General features: G+C 36.8%; 1 protein-coding gene across 2 annotated transcripts in view; it reads right to left on the bottom strand.

Annotated features, from left to right (window-relative positions):
* Positions 1-21,793, bottom strand: part of SENP5 (SUMO1/sentrin specific peptidase 5) — a 31,238-nt gene extending 9,445 nt beyond the window's left edge. For both annotated transcript variants that reach the window (XM_012641342.1, XM_012641349.1), the window contains exons 1-5: positions 20,284-21,793; positions 9,180-9,285; positions 8,891-9,029; positions 8,592-8,639; positions 5,987-6,064 (exon numbers count right to left, since the gene is read on the bottom strand). In XM_012641342.1, coding sequence (XP_012496796.1) covers positions 5,987-6,064; positions 8,592-8,639; positions 8,891-9,029; positions 9,180-9,285; positions 20,284-21,793 — 1,881 coding nt within the window. The remainder of the gene's footprint in view (positions 1-5,986; positions 6,065-8,591; positions 8,640-8,890; positions 9,030-9,179; positions 9,286-20,283) is intronic.
* Between the last annotated feature and the right edge of the window lie 1,006 nt (positions 21,794-22,799).

Below are 22,799 nucleotides of genomic sequence, written 5' to 3'. Positions count from 1 at the left end.
TGTACACGCACTTTGCCTCACATGCAAAATTATTAAAAATATTGTATGAAATTACCTTCAGGCTATGTATCTAAGGTGTATATGAAACATAAATAAATTTTGTATTTATACTTGAATCTCCTATGCCCAAGATACCTCATCATATATATGCAAATAATCCAAAATTTGAAAAAATCCAAAATCCAAAACACTTCTGGTCCCAAACATTTTGAATAAGGGATATTCGACCAATATATATAATTAAGAATGATGTGTATAGTAGATTGTATTATCGATCCCAATTATTTGTTGCCCTCCCTATAAGATTATACAGACCGGCCTATTGCCATGTGACTTCTCTGCCTCTCCCAGAGACAGAAGTGTAGTCCTGTCATGTGATTTGCTTTAACCAATTGGATGTAATAAGTAGAAGTGAAGTTATGTCATGATCAAACTGAAGCTTCAAGAGCTACCATGTGAAACTGGTGTGTCTCAAGATAGGTGCTGCTCATTCAGTTTGGGTCCCATTAACAAAATAAAGAATAAAAACCATAAAATCATCTTCTTAGCTGTAGGAAAAGCATTTGATTAAAATTCAATATTTTTGTATGATTAAAAACTCTCAGCAAAATAGGAGAATAGCAGGGAACTTAACCTGATAAAGGGCATCTACAAAAAAAAGTACAGCTGACATCATACATAATAGTGAAAAACTGATTGTTTTCCTCTCAAGATTGAGAACAAGGCAAAGATGTCCTCTCTCATTACTCCTATTCAACATTGTACTAGAAGTCTTAGCTAGTGCAATAAGACAAGAAAAAAATGGCATACAGACTAGAAAGGAAGAAATAAAATTGTCACTACTTACAGACATGATTGTCTATGAAATCTCACAGAATCTACAAAAAGGCTCCTAGAACTCATGAGTGAATTTAGCAAGGTCACAGGATAGAAAGGTAAATATACAGATCAACTGTATTTTCACATACTAACAGCAAACAATTGGAAGATAACATTTTAAAAATTCTGTTCATAGCAGTTTCAGAAATATGAAATACTTAGGCATATATTTAACAAAAAAATGAATAAGACATGTACACCAAGAATTACAAAATATTGATGATAAGAATTAAAGACCTAAATAAATGGAAAGATATACCATGTTCGTTGGTTATGCAACATTGTGAATACATTTAACACTATATTAAACTGTACACTTAAAAATGGTTAAGATGCATATTATATGTAAAAAAATACTCAGTACAGCATATGGCTGTAGGAAGCACTTGATATCATAATAATATATGTAACAATATAATTCTTAAAAAGATGATATATAAATAGCCAATAAGCACATGAAAATGTGCTTAATATCTTTAGTTACCAAGGAATAAAAATTAAAACCACAATGAGACAATCAATACTACATATATACATTAAAATGATACAATTAAAAAGAATGACACCACCAAATGTGAGGATATGGAGAAAAGGAACTCTCATACATCGCTAGTCAGATGGTAAAGCAGTACATCACTTTGGAAAACAATTTGACAGTTTCTTGAAAAGTTAAATATGCACTCACCATATGATCTAGCAATTCTACTTCCAGGTATTTACCCAGAAAATTTTAAATATACATCCACACAAAGATTTGTACACAAATGTTACATAGCAACTTTATTCGCAATAGTCAAAATGGAACACAACACAAATATCCATCAGCCAGTGCATGGATGAACAAAATGTAAATACTAATGGAATACTACTCAGCAACTAAAAGAAATACTGACACACATATAATAGTAATATGGGTGGATCTCAAAACCATTATGCTGAATGAAAGAAACCAAACACAAAATAGTACATAGGATGATTCTACTCATATAACTCTAGAAAATGCAAAATAATTTATAGTGACAAAAAACATACTAGTGGGTGGTTGGTGTGGGGTTAGAAGACAAATTCTGCAAAGGGTTATGAAGAATCTTTTGGTAGTGATGGATTGTTCTATATCTTGACTGTGGTGGTAGTTTCACAGATGCATTCAACTGTTAAAACTCACTGAATTATACACTTTGAATGGATGCGGTTTACTGTACATAAATTATACCTCAAAAAAGTTGACAAAAATAATTAAGTAGGGGTAGGGAGTGGATAGAGATAAACATAAAACAAGAATGGCAGAATGTTAATTCTTGAGGTTGGATGACATATTGTGGGGATTCATTATGCTATTCTGTTTATTTTTATTTTTAATTTTTAGAGGCAGGGTCTCATTCTGTCTCCTGGGCTGGAGTACGGTGGCATCATCATAGCTCACTGCAGGCTCCAACTCTGGGACTCAAGCCATCCTCCCACCTCAGTCTCCCAAGTAGCTGGGACCACAGGCGCGTGCCATCAAGCCCAGCTAATAGCACCTGGATTTTAGACTGGAATTCCCAACTCTGAGATTATTTTTTATAAATTCTCTTACAGATTCTGTTAGTATTTTTATTGTTTCTCTTTTTACGCATTCAAATCTTCTGGTCATTCTGTAATTTATCTACCATAATCTAATCTGATGAATATTTAATTATTCTATTTTTTTTCTTTAATAATAAAGGCATTTAAGGCCATTAACTTTTTCCCTAAAACAGCTTTATTTTCCATGATAGTTGGTAAGATGTATTTCCCTTTACATCCCTTTCTAAACAGTCTGTGTATGTAAGTTATTTTCTTTTAGATCCAAACGTTATATCCAATAACATGTGTCTGTAAAATTTCCAAATTGTTAAGAGGTTTTAGCCACCTTTTTATTACTTGTTTTTAATTTAATTGAATTGTGATCAAGGAATAATGTCTATAATAATTTTCTTTGTGGTCAAGTACATGATCAATTTTTACAAACGTTCCTTAGATATAACAATAAAGCATATTCTCTTTCTGAGAGGTATAAAGATCTAGTAGTATATGTCTATTAAATCAAATATATTGATTGTTACTTAATTTGTTTATGATCTTATTTTGTCTACTAGATTTACCCAATTATGAAAAAGGTCTCCTTGGTTCTGTTATAATTGCATTATATATATTCAGCAACTGTGTTCTTTGGTCCATAAAGACTGATCATTGTTTTATCTTCTACATGTTGAAATCTGATCATCACACAAATTCTACTTCATCTGCTCTTAATATTGTAATTCCTTCATTTTGTTTTCGTTTGTATTTGCCTAATACCTCGTTAAGTGTTACTTTACTTTTAATCTTTCTTTCTCATATTATTTTATGTTTATTTCTTATATTCAGTATATAGCTGGGAAAGACCAAGGCAGAATTAGAGGATTGGGACCTTTGACTTCACCCCCTAACCTCAGGGGAGGAAAGAGGGACTAAAGGTTAAATTGTTTATCAATGGCAGTGGTTTAATCAATCATGCCTACATAATGAAGCCTTCATAAAAACCCAAAAGGACGAGGTTTGGAGAGCTTCCACATAGCTGAACACATAGAGGTTCCTGGAGGGTGGTGTGTCTAGTCATGGAATTTCCACACCTCCTCCCCCATACCTGGGCTGATGCATCTCTTCATTTGTATCCTTTGTAATAGCCTTTATAATAAATTGGCAAATGTAAGTAAGTGCTTCCCTGAGTTCCGTGAGCTGCTCTAGCAAATTACTGAACCCAAAGAAGGGTTGTGGGAACCCCAACTTGAAGCCAGTAGGTCAGAAGTTTCAGAGCCCTAGACTTGCAATTGGTAAGATGTGTTCCCCTTTACATTCCTTTCTAAATAGTTTGGGTGGGCAGTCTTGGTGACTGAGCCCTCAACCTGTGGGATCTGATGCTATCTCCAAGTAGATAGTGTCAGAATTTAATCAGCAGACACCCAGCTGGTGTCTGCTACAGGACTGTTTGCTTGCTTGGTGTGTGGGGAAAAGCCCTGCACATTTAGCCACAGAAGCCTTCTGTGTTGATTGTTGTTGTGGTATGACAGCAGAGGAAAAAAACTGCTGTGAAGTTTTTCTATGTAGGCACATAGGTACTCAATAAATAGCTGTTGAATGAACAAATGAATGCCAAGGTCAACTTTATCTATCACACATACACAAACCCCGCCCCACCTGTGCTTAAACTCTCCAATGGCTTCTAGCTGCACTCAAGAGCCAAGCTCTTTACCATGGCCTACATGCCCCGCATGACTTGATCCCTACCCACCACCCTGATCTCATTTGCGTAACTTCTCCAACACCCCGGACTCACTTCGGCTCCAGGGCCTTTACATTCACTGTTCCATCTACCTAGAATGCTCTTCTCCTGATTATCACATAGTTGGTCCTTCTCACCACTGAGTTTTCAGTGAAATGTGGCCTCTTCAAAGAGGCCTTTCCCTAGAGCCTATCTAAAAGAGACAGCCTATCTTCCTCCTCCTCCTGCTACCCTACCCCCATTACTCTGTATTCCCATACTCTGTTCTAATGACTCCACAGCAAACAGCACTTATCACTCCCTAGATTTTATTTATTGGCTTACTTGTGAATCCCATGAAAGCAAGGGCTTTATCTTTCTTGTCTACTAATGTATCCCCAGTGACTAGAAAAGTGGCGTATATTAAGAGCTCAATAAATATTTGTTGAAAGACAGAATATTTGCAGCTAAAGCTTCTTATATGCTCATAAATATCTCAGAAATCTCCCTCCCTCTTCTCTCTCTTACTCCACAGCATTATTATTTGCTTCCTCTATCCCAGGATCAGGTCACATCAGTCCAGGCCCAGTACATCATTAGCAACCAAACAAAACATGTTTCTCAACCTTTATTAATCTATGTCCAGCAGGCTGAAGTTTTACCTAATTTTATTTTTTACAGTTTATATTATATTATAAAAACTTCTCTGTACTATTTTCCAAAGTCAAAATTATAATATTAAATATGTTTTTCACAGTGTCCTTTCCCTCAATTTTAATTTTCTACCCTGGTTGAGGGATGTAAAATTGGGATTTACATTAAGAACTACCCATTTATAACCCTGGAGGTAGACAGTTCCTATAATCCTGGGACCCTATGGGCCACTTTCCAACTTTCCCTTTCCTGTATTCATTTGATCCCAGACTATCACTGTTGATGCAGATTCCTCAAACCTTTCCCCTACAATTAGTTGATCCATTATTAACATCCCCCCATAGGATTTGATATCAGCTTTATTAGTATTTGTCTTATTTTGGCACTGTTTCATTGTAAGTTTCTCTACTTTTTAGACTAGCATTTGTCCAACAAAACTTTCCGTGTTGGAAATATTCTGTATCTGTGCCATCAAATATGGTTGACAGTACTCACACATGGCTACTTAACACTTGAAATGTGACTAGAGTTAAAACTGAAAACTGAATTTTAAATTTTATTCTATTAATTTAAATAGCCGTATGTGGCTACCAGTTACCATACTGGACAGTCAATAAAACCTTATCTTAGACAGCTTAATATTTTCAGCCCTCTACCAATGACATAACATATAATAAACATTTAATAAATAAGCTATAAAATAGAAAATAGAGTATATCATATATATTAATAGTAAATTAGGTACATGGTTTTTAGGAATTCTTTCAGTTATGTGTATGATTTTATGTATAGACCGTGATTTTGTATACAGATTTCTCCTGATGGATCAAATTTTTTTTTTTTTTTTTTTTAGAGACAGGGTCTCACTATGTTGTCCAGGTTGGCTTGAACTCGGACTCGAGCGATATTACCGCCTTAGCCTCCCAAATAGCTGGGACTACAGGCATGAGCCACCATGCCAGCAAAAAATTTTTGAAAGTCTCTGCTGACAAGCCTACCAAATGTCAGCTCTTTGTTCTATCACCCCACTGTTCTATCACTGTAACTGAGACCAGTAGGCAATTAAGGTCTTTCAAACAATAAGATTTAAAAGATTAACATCACATTGGTATTAAAGTTCTTATCCTTTCATCCAAAGTGGCCTTTCATCTGCATTTGAAATTTACAATAAAAAAGAAATAAAGATAATACCTTTTTAGTCCATCTTTTTACTCCATTATATCCTTTGGTTACCAGCTGTCTATGAAAAAAGCTGTTGAAGAAGTGAACCTAGAACAGACACCAAATACAAGCAACCAGATTATATTAGGGCTTGCTACAATTTAACTTCAAAAGAAAAAGAAAATTTAAAAATGCTTGAACATAAAATAGACAAAAGGGGAGGAAAAGCTTCTTCTCAAAAAATAATGATCAAAATATAGAAAATATATTACATGGTTTACAGAAGATTCTGTTCCAAATTTTTATTTGAATGACCTTATAGCTGTAGTCTACAGACAGAGCTGAACAGATTATCTGAATCCAGACCAGAAGCAACCTGACAAATCTCTCCAAATCAGGTGATAAAGCTGAAAGAGGCTATGAAAAAAGGAGGTAATGATTACCTAAACTCAAGGGATATGGATTACAAAACTAATCCCGTCTGAAGGATCTAGATATGGAGACTCTTGTTGTAACAACCATGAAAAAGCCTTAGTGCGATTATTTCTAGTACCAAAAGAAACACCCTGGCCATCTGGAGCATCAGGACCTGCATTACTGGCTTCAAATTTCTGACTTATAAGTGGTATCAGCTTATCTGAGATGTAAACATATTGTGGTATATTACAGTGTTCACTCAGTAAACTTGAGACGATAAAACTGTTCCCTTAGTGCTGTGGTTCTCCAGGTGTGGTCACCAAGAGACCAGTAATATCGGCATCACCTGGGAACTTGTTAAAAATCCAAATTCTCAGGCCCCACCCCAGACCCACTAAAGCAGAAACCCGGAAGGGCCCAGTATTCTACTTTTATGAAACTTCCAGATGATTCTGATGCACATTCTTTTGATAAATACTTGGCTTAACATACACATAAAAAGAGCTTATAGTAGCTATCTCTGGAACAGTGATTCTCAAATTTGGTGTCCATCAGAACCATCTGGAGAGCTTGTCAAAACACTGATTGCTGGGCCCCACCTCCAGTTTCTGATTCAACAGGCCTGGACTGGGGTCTGAGAATGTGCATCTCTAGTAAGTCCCCAGGTGATGCTGATACTGCTGGTCTTGGGACCACACTTTGAGACTCACTGCCTTAGTAAGTGTTCTGTTAACCCCACGAAGGTTTAGAATTAAATGTAGAGACAAGGCCAGGCTCACGCCTGTAATCCTAGTCCTGGGAGTCCCAAGTGGGAGGATTGCTTGAGGCCAGGAGTTCAAGACCAGCCTGAGCAAGAGCAAGACCCCCATCTCTACAAAAAATACAAAAATTAGCCAGGCATGGTGGCATGTGCCTGTAGTCCTAGATACTTGGGAGGCTAAGAGGGGAGGACTGCTTGAGCCTAGGAGTTTATGGTTACAGTGAGATATGATGACACCATCGCACTCTAGCCTGGGCAACAGTGAGACTGTGTCTCAAAAAGAAGAAAAAACTGGCTGGGTGTGGTGACTCACGCCTGTAATCCTAGCACTCTGGGAGGCTGAGGTGGGCGGATCATTTGAGCTCAGGAGTTAGAGACCAGCCTGACAAGAGTGAGACCCCATCTCTACTAAAAAAAAAAAAGATAGAAAGAAATTAGCTGGACAACTAAAAATACATGTATATAAAAAAAAATTAGCCAGGCATGGTGGTGCATGCCTGTAGTCCCAGCTACTTGGGAGGCTGAGGCAGTAGGATTGCTTGAGCCCAGGAGTTTGAGGTTGCTGTGAGCTAGGTGCCATGGCACTCTACTCAGGGCAGTAGAGTGAGACTCTGTCTCGGAAAAAAAAAAAAAGAAAAGAAAAAATGTAGAGACAGCGAAGGTAAATTAAACTCTTGAAATCAATACTTTAATGTTAAAAAATAATCTGAATATGTTTAGATTTAAACTTTCTGATGATTAAGAGAATTTGACACAATAAAGAATCTGGCAGATTAGCCTCATGATTCCAATTTATCATGTATAACACATTTGTGATTTTGAGTGGAAAGTTAAAATCATTTTTCTATATTCATAAACAGTATCAGAATCTGAGATTTTTAAATATTTATCTGCTTATTTTTTAGTTTATAAAAGTTGTATAAAGTACTTGAAAAGTTTTGTAGCCCATCCATCAGGCATTTAAGTATCGCTAAAGAAAAATTAATACATTAAGTTAAAAATAGTTTTAATATGTAACTTACCTCTTAAGAGAATTTAAGGCTGATGGAGGTTGAGTTTGTATTTGAACTGAGAATTAAAGATTTATCCAAGAAAAAATGAAGATGAATACTGTTTTACATTTTCAAAGAGAGTAAGATTTCAAGTTAAATTTAAGAGCTTAAATAATCCCTTTTGAGTGTCTCTCCACCAAAAACAAAACAAAAAAAACCCCAAGGTATCAACAAACACACCCACTCTGACACAAGTAAGTAGGAAAACAATTGCACTGTGACTTTCTTATGCAAAAGTAGTTTGCTGGAACTTATGCTCAACCCTAGCACATGATCAAGACAAAATTCAACCCTTTTTTAAAAATTTAAGGAATATCAAACAATCACATAAAGTTTAAAAACAAAATACTACTACTTACAATACACAAGGATTCTCTCTTCTAAAGAAGAGGAAGTTTTCACTTACTTTGTCTGGAACTGCATCCATTATCAGCTCACCATACATATTAATGACCTAAAAAGTCAACATAAAACCAGCTTACTAACTATACAATTCAGAACATCCCAATCAGAATGACTAATATGTTGATATTGCTAACAGTAATCAAACCTTTTAAATCTTGGGGTTAATGAGTCACTTTAGTAGGAATAAAGAATCCTTGATTCTAAAAGATAACTGTGAGGCCAACCCAGAGGTTATAATAATATTTTATTGACCAACATCCTCTGCACCTTTTCCATGCTGAGAACCTACAATACACTAACCTGGTCATTCAGCCAATTCTGACCATCCAGGGTTGCCAGGTCATCCATATCCAGCATGTGCTTATTGTAGAAGATGCGGAAGTTGCATTTTTGATGTCTGGCCCGATAGTTTGTTATTTCCCTATTGATAAATGGTTTTCTGAAACAGAAAGATTTTGAAAGAAAAGGTAAAAAACATGAGTTCTACTCAATGTATTGCTAAGTATCTTTTCTCCCCTAAATCAAGAGAAAAGTCATATAGGTCAACGATTTTATTTTCAAGGGCTTAACTTTAGCATCACTTACATACCTATTAGAAAAGTCTTCATTAAAGACATCTTTTAATCTTCCAAGAACATCTTTTTCACTGAGTGGAACCAAACTGCCATACTTCTTCATAACCTCATCTAGGAATCCTTAAACATAGGAAGAAAGAAAAACTAAGATGGAAAAACAATCCCTTTTCAGCAAAGCCATTCTCCCAGTACTTAACCTATACATAACACTTAACACATACAGTACTTAACCTATATTACTACATAGTATTATATTACACTACAAAGAAATCTCTTAAAAGTTATGTCTTTTGTAAAAAAATAAAATAAAATATACTAGGCCCTCATCATTCCAATCTAGAGAAAAATACTCAGGCATCATTTCATCACATCAGATTTTTAGGCTACTAACGTAGAGAATATTAATAGATAGCCAAAATTAAATACTGACATTTTTCCACAGCATAACCTTGGAAAAGAATCCTATCTCCTAAAGAGTGAAATATAAAGGGTTTAGTCACCTAGTCACATACGTCTATCCTTTTGGTAATTGAAGGAATTATTTTTTTAACATCACAATTAGAGGGAATTAATTGGTGAGATCGTTGTCATTCTATTATTTGGTAAATAGGTATGTAATTGAATATCAGCAAGTGACAAATACAATTTGCTAGTTATTATACTCACGACACTGAATAACTCTGTGCATTTAACTTGATAATAGCTAGTGAGGCACATTTTAAGATGGGAAATAGAATTTAAACAGTGACTTTTTGGCCAGATTATAGGACAGTCTTCAGGTCAACTTAAATTATATATACATATATATATATATATGTTTAATGACTTCAAGGAGGATCCACTGAAGAAACATACCTTAAAAGACCCTAGGAAATAAAACCGGGACATTATTTCTAAGTAAATACAATATAGAAAAGCTGAGGAAAGGCTTAGAAGCTAATTAAAGTACAGACATGACTTAGGCTATTCACTGATGCTGGATAGGGAAAGCAATAGCCTAGCTAACCATCAGTCTGACAGTTAAGTCTATTGAGTTAAGATGGGAAAAATGAAGACTGTTAGCCACAGGTTACTCAGCTCCCTTTCTAACTCCAAGAATGGCCTCTGCTATGAATCAACACAAAATGGACAGGAAAGATCACAACAGAGTGTTCTGGGAATTTTTTCTTCTGTTAATCTCCCACCAGAGTAGCTCTCAATTTGAAAGTCTTAAGACAAGAGCAACAATCAGGGTCCAGTGAACAGGAAAGAGGTGCTCGCTTATGCCTGGTTCTGGTCGAAACTTTAGGCCAACACAGAAGACAGGAAGGTAGGTCCATGTTCCAACTTAATCAGGGTAGGAGATAAAGATTTGTGGCTTCTAAACTAGGAATAGAACATATATTTGCCTCTAGTATTTACTGTATCACATTTTATAGTTATCTAAGCATAGCCTTGTGTTTATAGTGGAGAACGGGCCAAATGGAAGACAAGGAATCCCAACAGTTGAGAAAATGCATTTAAGGAACAAATTTTATAGAAAAATAATGCCCCTAACAACAACAAAAAATTAATTAAACTTCAGGCCCCACAACCTTGATTGAGATTCCTCAAATAAGAAAGCAGTCTGCTCTATCAATGGAATACGGACCCCAATTTCAAAATACTGTAATGAAAAAGCAGTGTTCTTGTTAACAATGTTCTTTCTGGGTGGTAGTATTAGAGATTTTAAATTGTTATATATTTTTCTCTTGTCTAAAGAGATGTGGTCTTGATATATTGCCCAGGCAGGTCTAGAACTCCTGGGCCCAAGTGTTCCTCCCACCTCAGCTGGAGCATATGGATGTTTTTGCTTTCAGATGATAAACACGGATTCCTTATTCAGCAGAAAGACCCTTCTAGGATCTTCAAGGAGAACCCTAGATGACAATGTCTCACTGATACACACCATTATCTCAGTGGGACCAGAAGTAAAACAACAACAGTTAAAGAACACTTACATAAGACAAGCACTAGCATATCTCAATTAATCCTTATAGCTACTGTATGTGTTAAGATTCCCGCTTTACAAATGGAGACACTGAAAGTTTAGGGAGATTAAGTAACCTCCCCAAAGACACTTAACTAGCATATGGCTGAACTAAGATTCTGATTATAGTCATGTGACTGTAAAAACTGGACTATTAACTATTATGCTACTATGCCACATCCAAAGCATGAGATATCTATTATCTTTTCTCTACAAAAAACGTGGTTCTTCATTTCATCTTTCATTTTTTTTTAGTTGTCACTTTACACCTGTATCACCTTTCCCTTTTAATACCCCCATGAGCCAAGAATTATCCAGAAAGAGATTTCTTAAAGTAACAGTTAAATCCATTATTCTTTACCCACTTGCTTTTACTAGTCAACTAAAAGGAAAAATATATCTTCAAAGAAGTACATATAAAAAATAAAAAGGAAAAACGTACTTGGAATACACTATTTTTCTTCAAAAGTACTAAAATTTCAAAGTGACTCAAGAAATCATGGAGAAAATATTAGGAAAAACATCAAACAAAAACTAGTTTGATGTTTTTCCTGCATCCTGCAGTATAAAATTTTAATAATATGAAAAACAAAACCTAAGGTGTTATTTCAGAAGTTAAATTACCCACAATGGTAAACTAACTGCACTGGACAGTTTTTCTTTGATACAACTGATCTGGGTCACATCCCATCCTGAATGTGGAATGGGGTTCATTGTGCTATGCACATAAGAACTGCAACCATTTGGTTCTCCAACAAAAAACAATACACACCTCAGAAATGTCTCATCAACAACAAAGAAGGTATAAAATGTCTAAGAATAAACTTAAGGAATGCGCAAAGCCTAAGTGAAAAGCTGCAAAATACTACTAAGGGAGATAAATCAATAATTCTTTATTTTTTAGATAGGAAAACTCAATATTGTAATAAATGCAATTTTCCCTAAATTTATGAATATAATGCAATATACCAAGCAAAAATCACATTTTAAAAAAATTTACAAAACAATTAAAAATTCATCTTGTGACAAAAATGTGAGAAAATCCTAGAAATTTTTTTTTTTTTTGAGACAGAGTCTTGCTCTGTTGCCTAGGCTAGAGTGCCATGGCATCAGCCTAGCTCACAGCAACCTCAAACTCCTGGGCTCCAGCGATGCTCCTGCCTCAGCCTCCTGAGTAGCTGGGACTACAGGCATGTGCCACCATGCCCGGCTAATTTTTTCTATATATTTTTAGTTGTCCAGATAATTTCTTTCTATTTTTAGTAGAGACAGGGTCTCACTCTTGCTCAGGCTGGTCTCGAACTCCTGAGCTCAAACGATCCGCCCGCCTTGGCCTCCCAGAGTGCTAGGATTACAGGTGTGAGCCACCATGCCTGGCCAGAAATTTTTGAAAAGGATTAAAGGAAAGGGAGGTGTGATAAGAGGCAGGAGAAGAGGAAAAGGAGGACCTAGTTCCATTGTCAGGGTGGTAGTCTGCCCTTAGTTCTTGGTGTGCTCTTGGCCAAAGAATGACCAGACACATCAAAGTGTCAAGTCCAGACTATTATCTTGGAAAAAATCACCAGCAGGGCCAATATGATGGAGGAACCCCAGGCAAGAAGCAGTTGCACACGAACTCTTTATTGTAGAACAAAACAGGCCTGTCTTCACGAGTGGAGAGAGACAGACTGACTCACTGACTAACTGACCCACTCTCTGAATTCGGGGACTGTTTCCTTTTATAGCCCAGTCTGGGGGCAGGCTCTCGGGAGGTGTGGGATGTCATCAAATGATCAACATTTATCCTCAAAATTCCATGTACCTATAAGAGCTCCCTCTCCCGAAGCCCACCTGGGGGAGGAGGGGTGAACCACAATGCAGATTCAAGCTAACGGCATAATAATTACCCTTAGGTTACTCTAGGTCACTTTCTAAATCCTATCATGCCAGGGCGAGGGAATTCCCACATTTATAATGCATTCCCTCCTTCCCCAGGTGTAGCAGTTGCTTGGGATAGGATTAAGGGGAGGCACCACAAAAATGGAGTGCCCGCCCTTACCTTCTTCCCAGGTGGAGCAATTGCTCAAGACAGCACCAAAGCAGGTTCCAAACCCTTGTCCAAAGAAGAGCTGGAGATCCTATCTACCTAACACCAGCAAATTATAAAACTATAATAATTAAAGCAAAATAGTGTTAGCATAGAAATAGAGATCGAGTCCAGAAAGAGACCCAATGGCAGGTAGCATTTCTTAACCACAGAAAAAAGAATGAATTACTCAATAAATAGTATTAGAACTACTAAATCTTTTTTCCACAGTTAAAATTCATTTTGGTGTATTAAGACTGAGGTAAGGATCCATCTTCACTTGTTTAAAAAGAGCTAAATTTAAAAATAATACATTAATAGTCTAGAAGAAAGAGTTGAGCACATTTTCATAAACATTTTATAAATGAAAATTAGCTTTTAAGTAGGAATTTTTTCCCTAATACATGACCATAAACATTTTAAAATAAAGTGGTAGTCACCCCATAATTCCTTTTGAATTTTCATACCCTTTAACACGTATTTCTTAAACATGTAAGTGGCACATTATACTTACACTCTTTATGCTTTTTCCATTCAATATACCATGGACAGCTTTTTATTACTAAGTCAAATAAAAATGATCTAGTAGCCTATTTAAATGGGCATGCCATATTTTAACCAATTCTCTACTGATGGCCATTTGTTAATTTTTAGCTCTCTAAATAATTCGACAATTAAAACCCTTGATCTAATCCTTGTTCTACTGTTTTTCTAGGACATACTTGCTAAAAGTCAAATTCTTGGGTCACGGGGTATATGTATCTAAACTTCTAAATTTTCGTTTATGAATTTTGCTATATATATTTACAAAATTTTAATGTTTATAGAGTCAATTGGTATATTTTTATTACTTCTGAGCTTCTTATCATACATAAAAAATGTCTTATCAATATAAGATTATAAAAATGGTCTGCTCAAAAAACAATAGCAATAACATAAAGCAATTTAAAAACAGGCAAAGACCAGGCCCAGTGACTCACACCCACAATCCCAGAACTTTGGGAGGCCAAGGCAGGAGGATAACTTGAGGCCAGGAGTTCAGGATCAGCCTGGGCAACACAGCAAGATCCCATCTCTACAGAAACTTTTTAACAATTAGCCAGGTATGGTGGTATGTGCCTGTAGTCCCAGCTACTGGTGAAGCTAAGTCAGGAGAATCACTTGAGTCCAGGAGTTTGAGGCTACAGTGAGCTATGACTAATGCTACTACACCTAGCCCAGCAACAGAGTGAGACCCTGTCTCAAAAAAAAAAAAAAATAGGCAAAGGACCCAAACAGACACTTCTCAAAAATAGACATACAAATGGCCGACAGGTAAATGAAAAAATGCTCAACATCACTCATCATCAGGAAAATGCAAATTAAGACCACAATGAAATATCACATCACATCTGTTAGAATGGCTTTTATCAAAAAGACAAAAGATAAGTATTGACAAAGATGTGGAGAAAAGGGAACCCTTATACACTATTGATGGGAATGTAAATTAATACAACCATTACGAAAAACGGTATGGCAGTTTCTCAAAAAATTAAAAACAGAACTATAGTGTGATTCAGCAATTTTACTTCTGGGTATACATGTAAAGGAAATGAGCTCAGCATGTCTAAGAGATATCTGCACTCCCATGTTCACTGCAGCACTATTCACAATAGCCAAGATACAGAATCAACCTAAATGCCCATTAATAGATAAATGAAGAAAATGTTAGCATGTACACAATGGAATACTATTCAGCCATTAAAAATCCTGTCATTTGCAACAACATGGATGAACCTGGAGGACATTATGCTAAGTGAAATAAGCCAGACACAGAAAGAAAAATACTGCATCTCTCTCATGTGTGAAATCTAAAGAAGTCAAAATCAGCTGGGCGTGGTAGCTCCCGCCTGTAATCCCAGCACTTTGGGAGGCCAAGACAGGAGGATCATTTAAGGCCAGGAGTACAAGACCAGCCTGAGCAATACAGCAAGACCTCATCTCTACAAAAAATAGAAAAATTAGCTGATCATAGTAATATATGCCTATAGTCCCAGCTTCTCAGGAGGCTAAGAGGCAGGAGGATCACTTGAGCCCAGGAGTCGGAGTATGCAGTGAGCTATGACCACTATTCTCTAGCCTGGGGAACAAAGCGAGACCCTGTCTCCACTATCAAACAAAAAACAAACCCCAAAAAGCCGAAGTCATAGAAGTAGAGAATAGAAAGGTGGTTACGAGGGGCTAGGAGAGACATAGAATGGGAAGATGTTGGTGAAAAGGCACAAACTTTCAGTTAGACAGGGGGAGTAAGTTCTGAAGATTTATCGCACAGTCTGGGAATTATAGTTAATGTACTGTGTACTTAAAAACTGATGAGAATAGATTTTAAATATTTTCAAGAGAAAATAATGCCAGTGTGATGGCTCATGCCTGTAATGCTAGCACTCTGGAAAGCCAAGGCAGGAGAATCACTTAAGCCCAGGAGTTCGAGACCAACCTGAGCAACACGGCAAGACTCCATCTCTACAAAAAATAGAAAAATTAGCCAGGTATGGTGGCGCGCACCTAGAGTCTGAGCTACTCAGGAGGTTGAGGCAAGAGAATCGCTTGAGCCCAGGAGTTTGAGGCTGCAGAGAGCTATGACGACACCACTGCACTCCAGCCCAGGCAACAGAGCGAGACTCTGTCTCAAAAAAAAAAAAAGAAAAAAAACAAAAAAAAAATGGAAAAGAAAAGAAGTATGTGAGCAATGAATGTGTTGATTAGCTTGATTTAATCACTTCATAATGTATACTACGCATATCAAAATGTCATTGTACCCCACAAATATACACAATTTGTCAACCAGAAATAATCTTTAATTTTTTAAGAGATGAAGTCTCACTCTGTCACCCAGGCTGGGGTGCAGTGGTATGATCACAGCTCACTGCAGCCTCCAAATCCTGGTCTCAAGCGATCCTCCCACCTCAGCTTCCCAAGTAGCTAATATTATAGGTGCCTACCATACACCCACCTTTTTTTTTTTTTTTTTCCCCCTAAGAGATGGGGTCTCAAACTCCTGGTCTCAAGTGATCCTCCCACCTTGGTCTCCCATAGTGCTAAGAATACAGGCATGAACCACCAAGTCTAGCCTAGAAATAATTTCAACGGTCTCTTGTATTTCTTTTTAACAACTCTGAGATATTCACATACCATAAAGTTTACCCTCTTAAAGAGTACAATTCAAGCCAGGGCAATAGTGAAACCCTATCACTACAAAAAATTAAAAATTAGCCAGGCGTGGTGGCATGTGCCTGTAGTCCCAGCTACTCGGGAGGCTGAGGCAAGAGGATCTCTTAAGCCCAGGAGTTTGAAGTTGCAGTGAGCTACGAAGACACCGGTGCACCCTAACCCAGGAAACAAAGCGAGACCCTGTCTCAAAAAAAAAAAAAAAAAAAAAGTATAATTGAGTGTTTTTCAGAGTTGTACAACCATCACTACTATCTAATTCCAGACATGTGCATTATCCAAAAAAGAAACCCTGTACCCATTAGCAGTCAACTTCCTATTCTCCTTCTTCTCAGCTCCTGGCAACCATTAACCTATTAATACTTTATATCTCTCTCTGTGTTTGTCTCTTCTGGACATTTCAAATAAATGGAATCATATATTATATGGCCTTTTGTGTCTGGCTTTTCACTTAGCATGTTTCCAAGGTGCATCCACATTGAAGCATGTATCAGTACTTCATTCCTTTTATGATATTCTGTTTTGTAGATATACCAAATTTTACCCATTCATCAGCTGATGGACATTTAGATTATTTCTACTTTTTGGGTATTAGGAATAATGTTGTTATTGCATTCATGTACAAATTTTTATGTATGTTTCTAGTTAGCTAAATTTTTAACGTACCTGGAATGTTACGGCACAGGAATCTATTCCATTTCCTTCAAAAACAGACAGCTAACTGTCCAAGTTCTTTCTTTTAATCTTTTAATGTGCTGTAATTTTATCACACAAAATTTAGTGTGGGCTTGTGTTTGTATACGTGTATATATGTATTAATCCTAGCACTTACTAAGCTTTTCTAATTTAAGACTCATACGTTTCCCTTCAGTTCTGGAAAATATCCTTTATTTTTTCAGTTTCCCTTCCATTATTTCCTGGCACACCCATGAAATGGAGGTTAGAACCTTCAGTTCTTTAAAGTAAAGCAAGAACTTCAAGATACTTGCAAAGTAATCTCTGTATAGAATCCTAGATTTTCATATACTTTTTCAAATCTTTCACAGTTGTCTTGAATAAGCGTAACTCAGTATTAATTTTTTTTGCAGTAACTCACTGCTATCATTACAACACATGCAACTTGGTTTTCAAGGATGTAACTTCCTTCTTATGCTATTTCATCAGTTCATACAACACTGAATAAACATATGAAATGGCAATAAGGAAATTTCCCATACATACAACTCTTAAATATATAAATCAAGTGGAAGGAGCATAATGTACAGTTTTAGAGATGAGCAAGCATTCAGCATAACATGGAACTCAAAATTGTCTAATGCTCTAAAAGTCAAGTTAAAGCAGCATCTACTGTACCGATTGCCTATACTGATTACTATTCTGATTGCTCTATTAATCCCGATTACTCAGGTTTAGTTCTTTTATTTGTTGAATTTGTCTCATGGGATTGGCTTTTCTCAGATGATGATGACAGACTGAGAGTTCATCTTTACTACTGCTGGGGACAGAAGGGAAGGGTTGTCATGGGCAGTAGCTGTTGCTCTGCTGTGAACTATTTTTGGTGGAGTAGCGATGCTAAGAACCTCAGCAACTGTTCTGGAAATGGATGTTCCTCATTCTTGCCAGGTGATATGGGGTACATGGGGTTAGGGGATGGGGTGAAAGGTGTCCTGTCTCCTGTTCTCAGAATTTCAGCTCAATAGCAGGTATCTTTTTTGCTGATATATGGCACAGGCAGAGAGAGATTCCCCAACTACTCAGGCTTTTACCATGGATCTCCCCTTTCCTCCCTACTTCTACCATCTCCAGAAATGGGCACCCTCAATGTCACACCATCTCCCTGCGCTAATCTTCCTTCTGCCCCTCTGGATGGTCCCTCTATTTTCTGCCTTGTGGGAACTTCTCAGTTTCAGATCCACCAAAAAAAACTCTCTCCTCCTTGTTTTTGAGCATAGAGATACATATGTGTTTTTAATATATTTTTCACAATTTCTACGGATTTGGTGGGAGGAGGAAGAAATTTCAAGTCCTTACTTCATCCTCTTAAACCTGAAAATACTATTGGTTTCTGATAGACATTCTTTAGTAAATGAGGTTAGTTTCCTTTATTACCAGTTTTCTCAAAGATTTTAACACAAGGGGAGGCAAAGTTTTATTAACAGGCTTTCCAGCACTTGCTGAGATGCCATGATTTTTCTCCTTTAGCCTATTACAATAATGAATTACATTACAGATCACTAAATGTGAATTTTGTAAGAATTCCTACTTCTTCAGGCCATGCTATAGTTTTACTAAGTGCCATATTCAATTTACCAGTTGTATTTGGAAGTGTTATATCTATAAAAGTTAATTGATATTTGTGGGTAAATATTAATTTTTTTTCCGGTTTAAGTATCACGGTTCTGCTAACCTCTTATTAGGAAAATTTATATTTATTCTAAGACAGTATCGATAGTAACGACAACTGTCCTAGAATACATTTTTTTAAAGATTTGCTAGGACTCCTGCTTTGTGTATTTTTGTGGGAAGAACTTGTTACGCATAATAGTTGGAAAGATAAAGTCCTCAGAATTGTTTAAACTATCAAGAAGTAACCCTTCTAACTCCCTCAAAAAAGCCATTTATAACAATTTGATATATCTGTTCAGATATGACCTATATAAATGTACATGCACATGTATATACACATATTCATCCTATCTATATACATATATCAAAATGGTATGCCATTTTGCAGCTTGTTTTGGCTTTACACAGACATCTTCCAGTATCAAAATATAGATCTAATTTATTCTTTAACAGCTGCATAGTATACCATTGCCTGAATGTTCCCTAATTTATGCTTCAATAGAAACACTTGTTTTGGTTGTTTGCATTTTTTTTTTTTTTACTAAAATAATACAAGTAATTCCCCTATACAAACATATTTGTACTCTTTTATATCTAGGATAAATTCCAAGGAGGGGAACGGATCAAAGACTGATATTGGCATACTGTCTTCCAAAAACATTTACACTAATTTACTTCAAGGGGTAGATTTTGATGAGAAAGGGCTTTTTAAAGCATGACATTAAAAACTAGAAGCATTAAGTCAAAGATATAAATTTTACAATGTAAGAGCTGAAAATTTCTGTTAAGCCTAAATACCACAAACAATTTTGGAGTACTAAAAGCTTTTCATGAGGAACAATTCTTACAATATTTGTAATTAGTAATCAGTTTGACAACTTTACAACTAGAATGATGCTGAGGTCCCTGATGACAGTATATGCTGTTTGTTGCTACATTCTTAGGAACCAGCACAGTGCCTGGTACATAGGAGTTTTGCATGTATTAAATAAATAAAATAGAAACAATCCAATTGAAAAATAAATAAAGGAAAATCATGCACACAAAAAATGCCCAATAAACACAGAAAAAGATGTTCAAACTTAAAAGCGCAAATTAAAATAAAACTCTCAAAGCTTAACAAGTGTAAACTGGTTCAACTTTTTAGAGGGTGATTCAACAATTCACTTAAAATTTTAAGTGGGAATATTCTTTCACCAGCAATTTCAATAGTGAGAATTTAGCTTACAAGCACAATTGCGTAAGTGTAAATACTTTCATTGCACCACTAGTCTACAGAAGAAACAACCGGAATCAATGTAAATGCCCATCAACCAAGAATTAAATTATGGAATATCTACATAATGTAGCAATATAAAAAAATCCAAGAAGAATGTCTAACTGTTTTAAGGGAAATCTATGTGTGGGAGAAAAAAATAGGACTCTTCTAGAAAGGACAATGGTCAGCAAGTGTGGGCTGGAGTTTGGGGGAGAATAAAGGAAGAATGCATACCAGAAAGACAGATTGACAGCTGTTCATCATCCACTGGAGATGCTTTCTGACTGTTCTTTCCATCTCCCACTTGATTTTCTAGTTTGAGTCCACTGCACACCAGGGGAGCCTCCAGTGGACTTTTACAGTAAGGGTGATCCAGCAACTTAGAACTAAGAATGTTCTGCTTGAGAGATCCATCCTCCTCCATCTGGTATGAGTTCTCATATTGAACAGTCTCTTCAGACATAGGCCCATCTACACTACTCACAGATTTATCTGCTCCAGACTCTGACAGTTTTACTCTGTCATCACTGACAGTACTTGTCCGATTTTCCTGACCCAGAGTCATAATTTCTCTCTCTGTTTCCGAGATGAACAAGTTACTAGAATGATGTTCTGATAAGGGGATGTCATGAATCAGCTCTGTACACTCCCACTTAGGAGAAGAACAGGGTGACTGGTCCCAGGTGTACGTGGCACTGCCATTCTGTTGGTCAGGGAATGCTCCATCTAAACTAAGCTCCTTGTCCAAGAAAGGGCTTCCTTTAGTGTGGCTGTCAGGCTTATGAGAGTTCTTTCCCTTCACCACAGCATTGTTGTCCATATCTGGAAAGTACGGCTGATGCCGACAAGGCTCTTTAGGTTCTGGGGAAGGAAATGGGCTGCAACTGCCACCCTCGCCGTTCTCCCTAAGTGTCTCTTGATGGTCCCCAGTGACCTTCTGCACCCAGCTTCGCTGGGCTTTTCTTAGCTTACAAACTTTGCTCTTTGTTCTGAAGTGCTGGGATCTGAGAATCCTATACCGAAATCTAATCATGGATAATTTCTCATACATCATAAGAGGAGATACTTTTATTCTTCTATGTTGGTTAAGTTGGAACTTTTTTGGAATCAGAGGTCCCCCATTCCTGTGGTGCTCTGGCCCCTGGTAGCAGCCATAATAAAAGCGCTTTCTCTTATGGTTGCTCAAGGTAACCACAATTGTGCCGCTCTCACCTGGACTTTGGTTCTCCCCATTGAACTTCATGGGAAAGTCAGAAGTTTGCGGCTCTGTCCTAGGTCTGTGACCATTGGCCTGTCCTAAAACACTATTTGCTGGAAAGTCGGCAACTGCCTTCAAGAGACTTTTCTCTCTACAGTATTCATGGTCAGAGTTCTTCGCTGATGACAGAAACTTCTCTGCTTGGAGTTTCAGGAGAGTCCTTGAAGAGGAAATGAAGTGTTTAGTGTCCTTTCTTTTTACTTTAGAGGACAAAGTACAAACATTCTGAGTAGCCACATTGGACTTGGTCTTAGCACAAAGAGGTTCATTCTGGATCCACGTTTTCTGGATCTGAAGGGCCTTTTTTCTACAGTGGAAATGTCTCAATTGTCTATTGCAGGTAATTGGCCTTCCCAATTTAGCTTTCAGAATGCACAAGTGTTGGTGAAAATAAAACTTCTTAAAGCCTCCAAATCCAGTATTCCATTTCTCAGAAAAAGCTAAGTGGATTCCTTTCCTCCATAGAATTTTCCTCTGTTTTTTCATTTTTCTGATGCATAATGAGATCTGGATGTAGCTGTTAAGAGAAAGAAAAGTTACATTTTGACCTAAAAATAAGGTCATGAAGACATATTCACAGAAATTCAGGTAGAAAATTGAAAAAAGAATATATATACTTCAATTCAGACTATCAGACATAATGAAATCCTACCTCATCAAGGTTTTCATCACAATGAACACTGGGGAAAGGGGAAGACATGAGTACTCTAAAACACCCTGATTGCTATACACCTGCCTCTGATAGAAGTTTCAAGAATCATTTTCCCATATGCAGTCTGTGATGGAACAGGGCTGAGAGTCAAGAAAATTTCTTAGCATTGGCCCTGCTTCTCATTAGCTAAGTGATTTTTAAAAAGTAATCCAAATTCTGTGTTCTCATTTGTAAAATAGAAGATGGAGAAGGGAGAAGAGACAAGATACCACTTAAGACTGATTCCATATTCATTGATTTATAAATTTCTCATAGAAAAATGATTTATTTCATATAGCAAATTTTTAAAGGGGCAGGTACTTTTTCTCTGTATAGTCATCCACAGGTAGACAATCAATAAATACATGTGGTATCAGTACCTCAAGAGGGATACCACCAGCCTCCTGTGTTGCCAATCAAAGACTCTCTGAGTAACTACTGAGAGACAGGACTGTATCAGGTGCTCTCATCAGTTATGGTTCCAGATCTTAAGTGAATATAAGAAAGAAGAACCAACACAAGCACACACATGAACTTCAGGAACACACTGATAGAGATGGTAGATGGAAATGAATGACAAAACCAAACATGACTTCCCTTCAGGATTTACTAAGACCTTATATTACTGAAGGGTCTTTAGCATAGAAAGAAAGGCACCAGCCACAGCAGGTAGAGTGGAATAAATACTAGACTATGACTCAGAAATCAATATTCTAATTTCAGCTTGCTAACAACTAAGAAAGCTGTATTACCTTTCTGTGTATCAATTTTCTCTGAAAAGAAATGGAAGACTGAACACAC

The sequence above is a fragment of the Propithecus coquereli genome, unplaced genomic scaffold (genome assembly GCF_000956105.1).
Source record: "Propithecus coquereli isolate 6110/MARCELLA unplaced genomic scaffold, Pcoq_1.0 Scaffold10, whole genome shotgun sequence".
NCBI classification, from domain to species: Eukaryota; Metazoa; Chordata; class Mammalia; order Primates; family Indriidae; genus Propithecus; species Propithecus coquereli.
The sequence above is the reverse complement of the archived record's forward strand: the minus strand, read 5'-3'. Positions and strand labels throughout refer to the sequence as shown.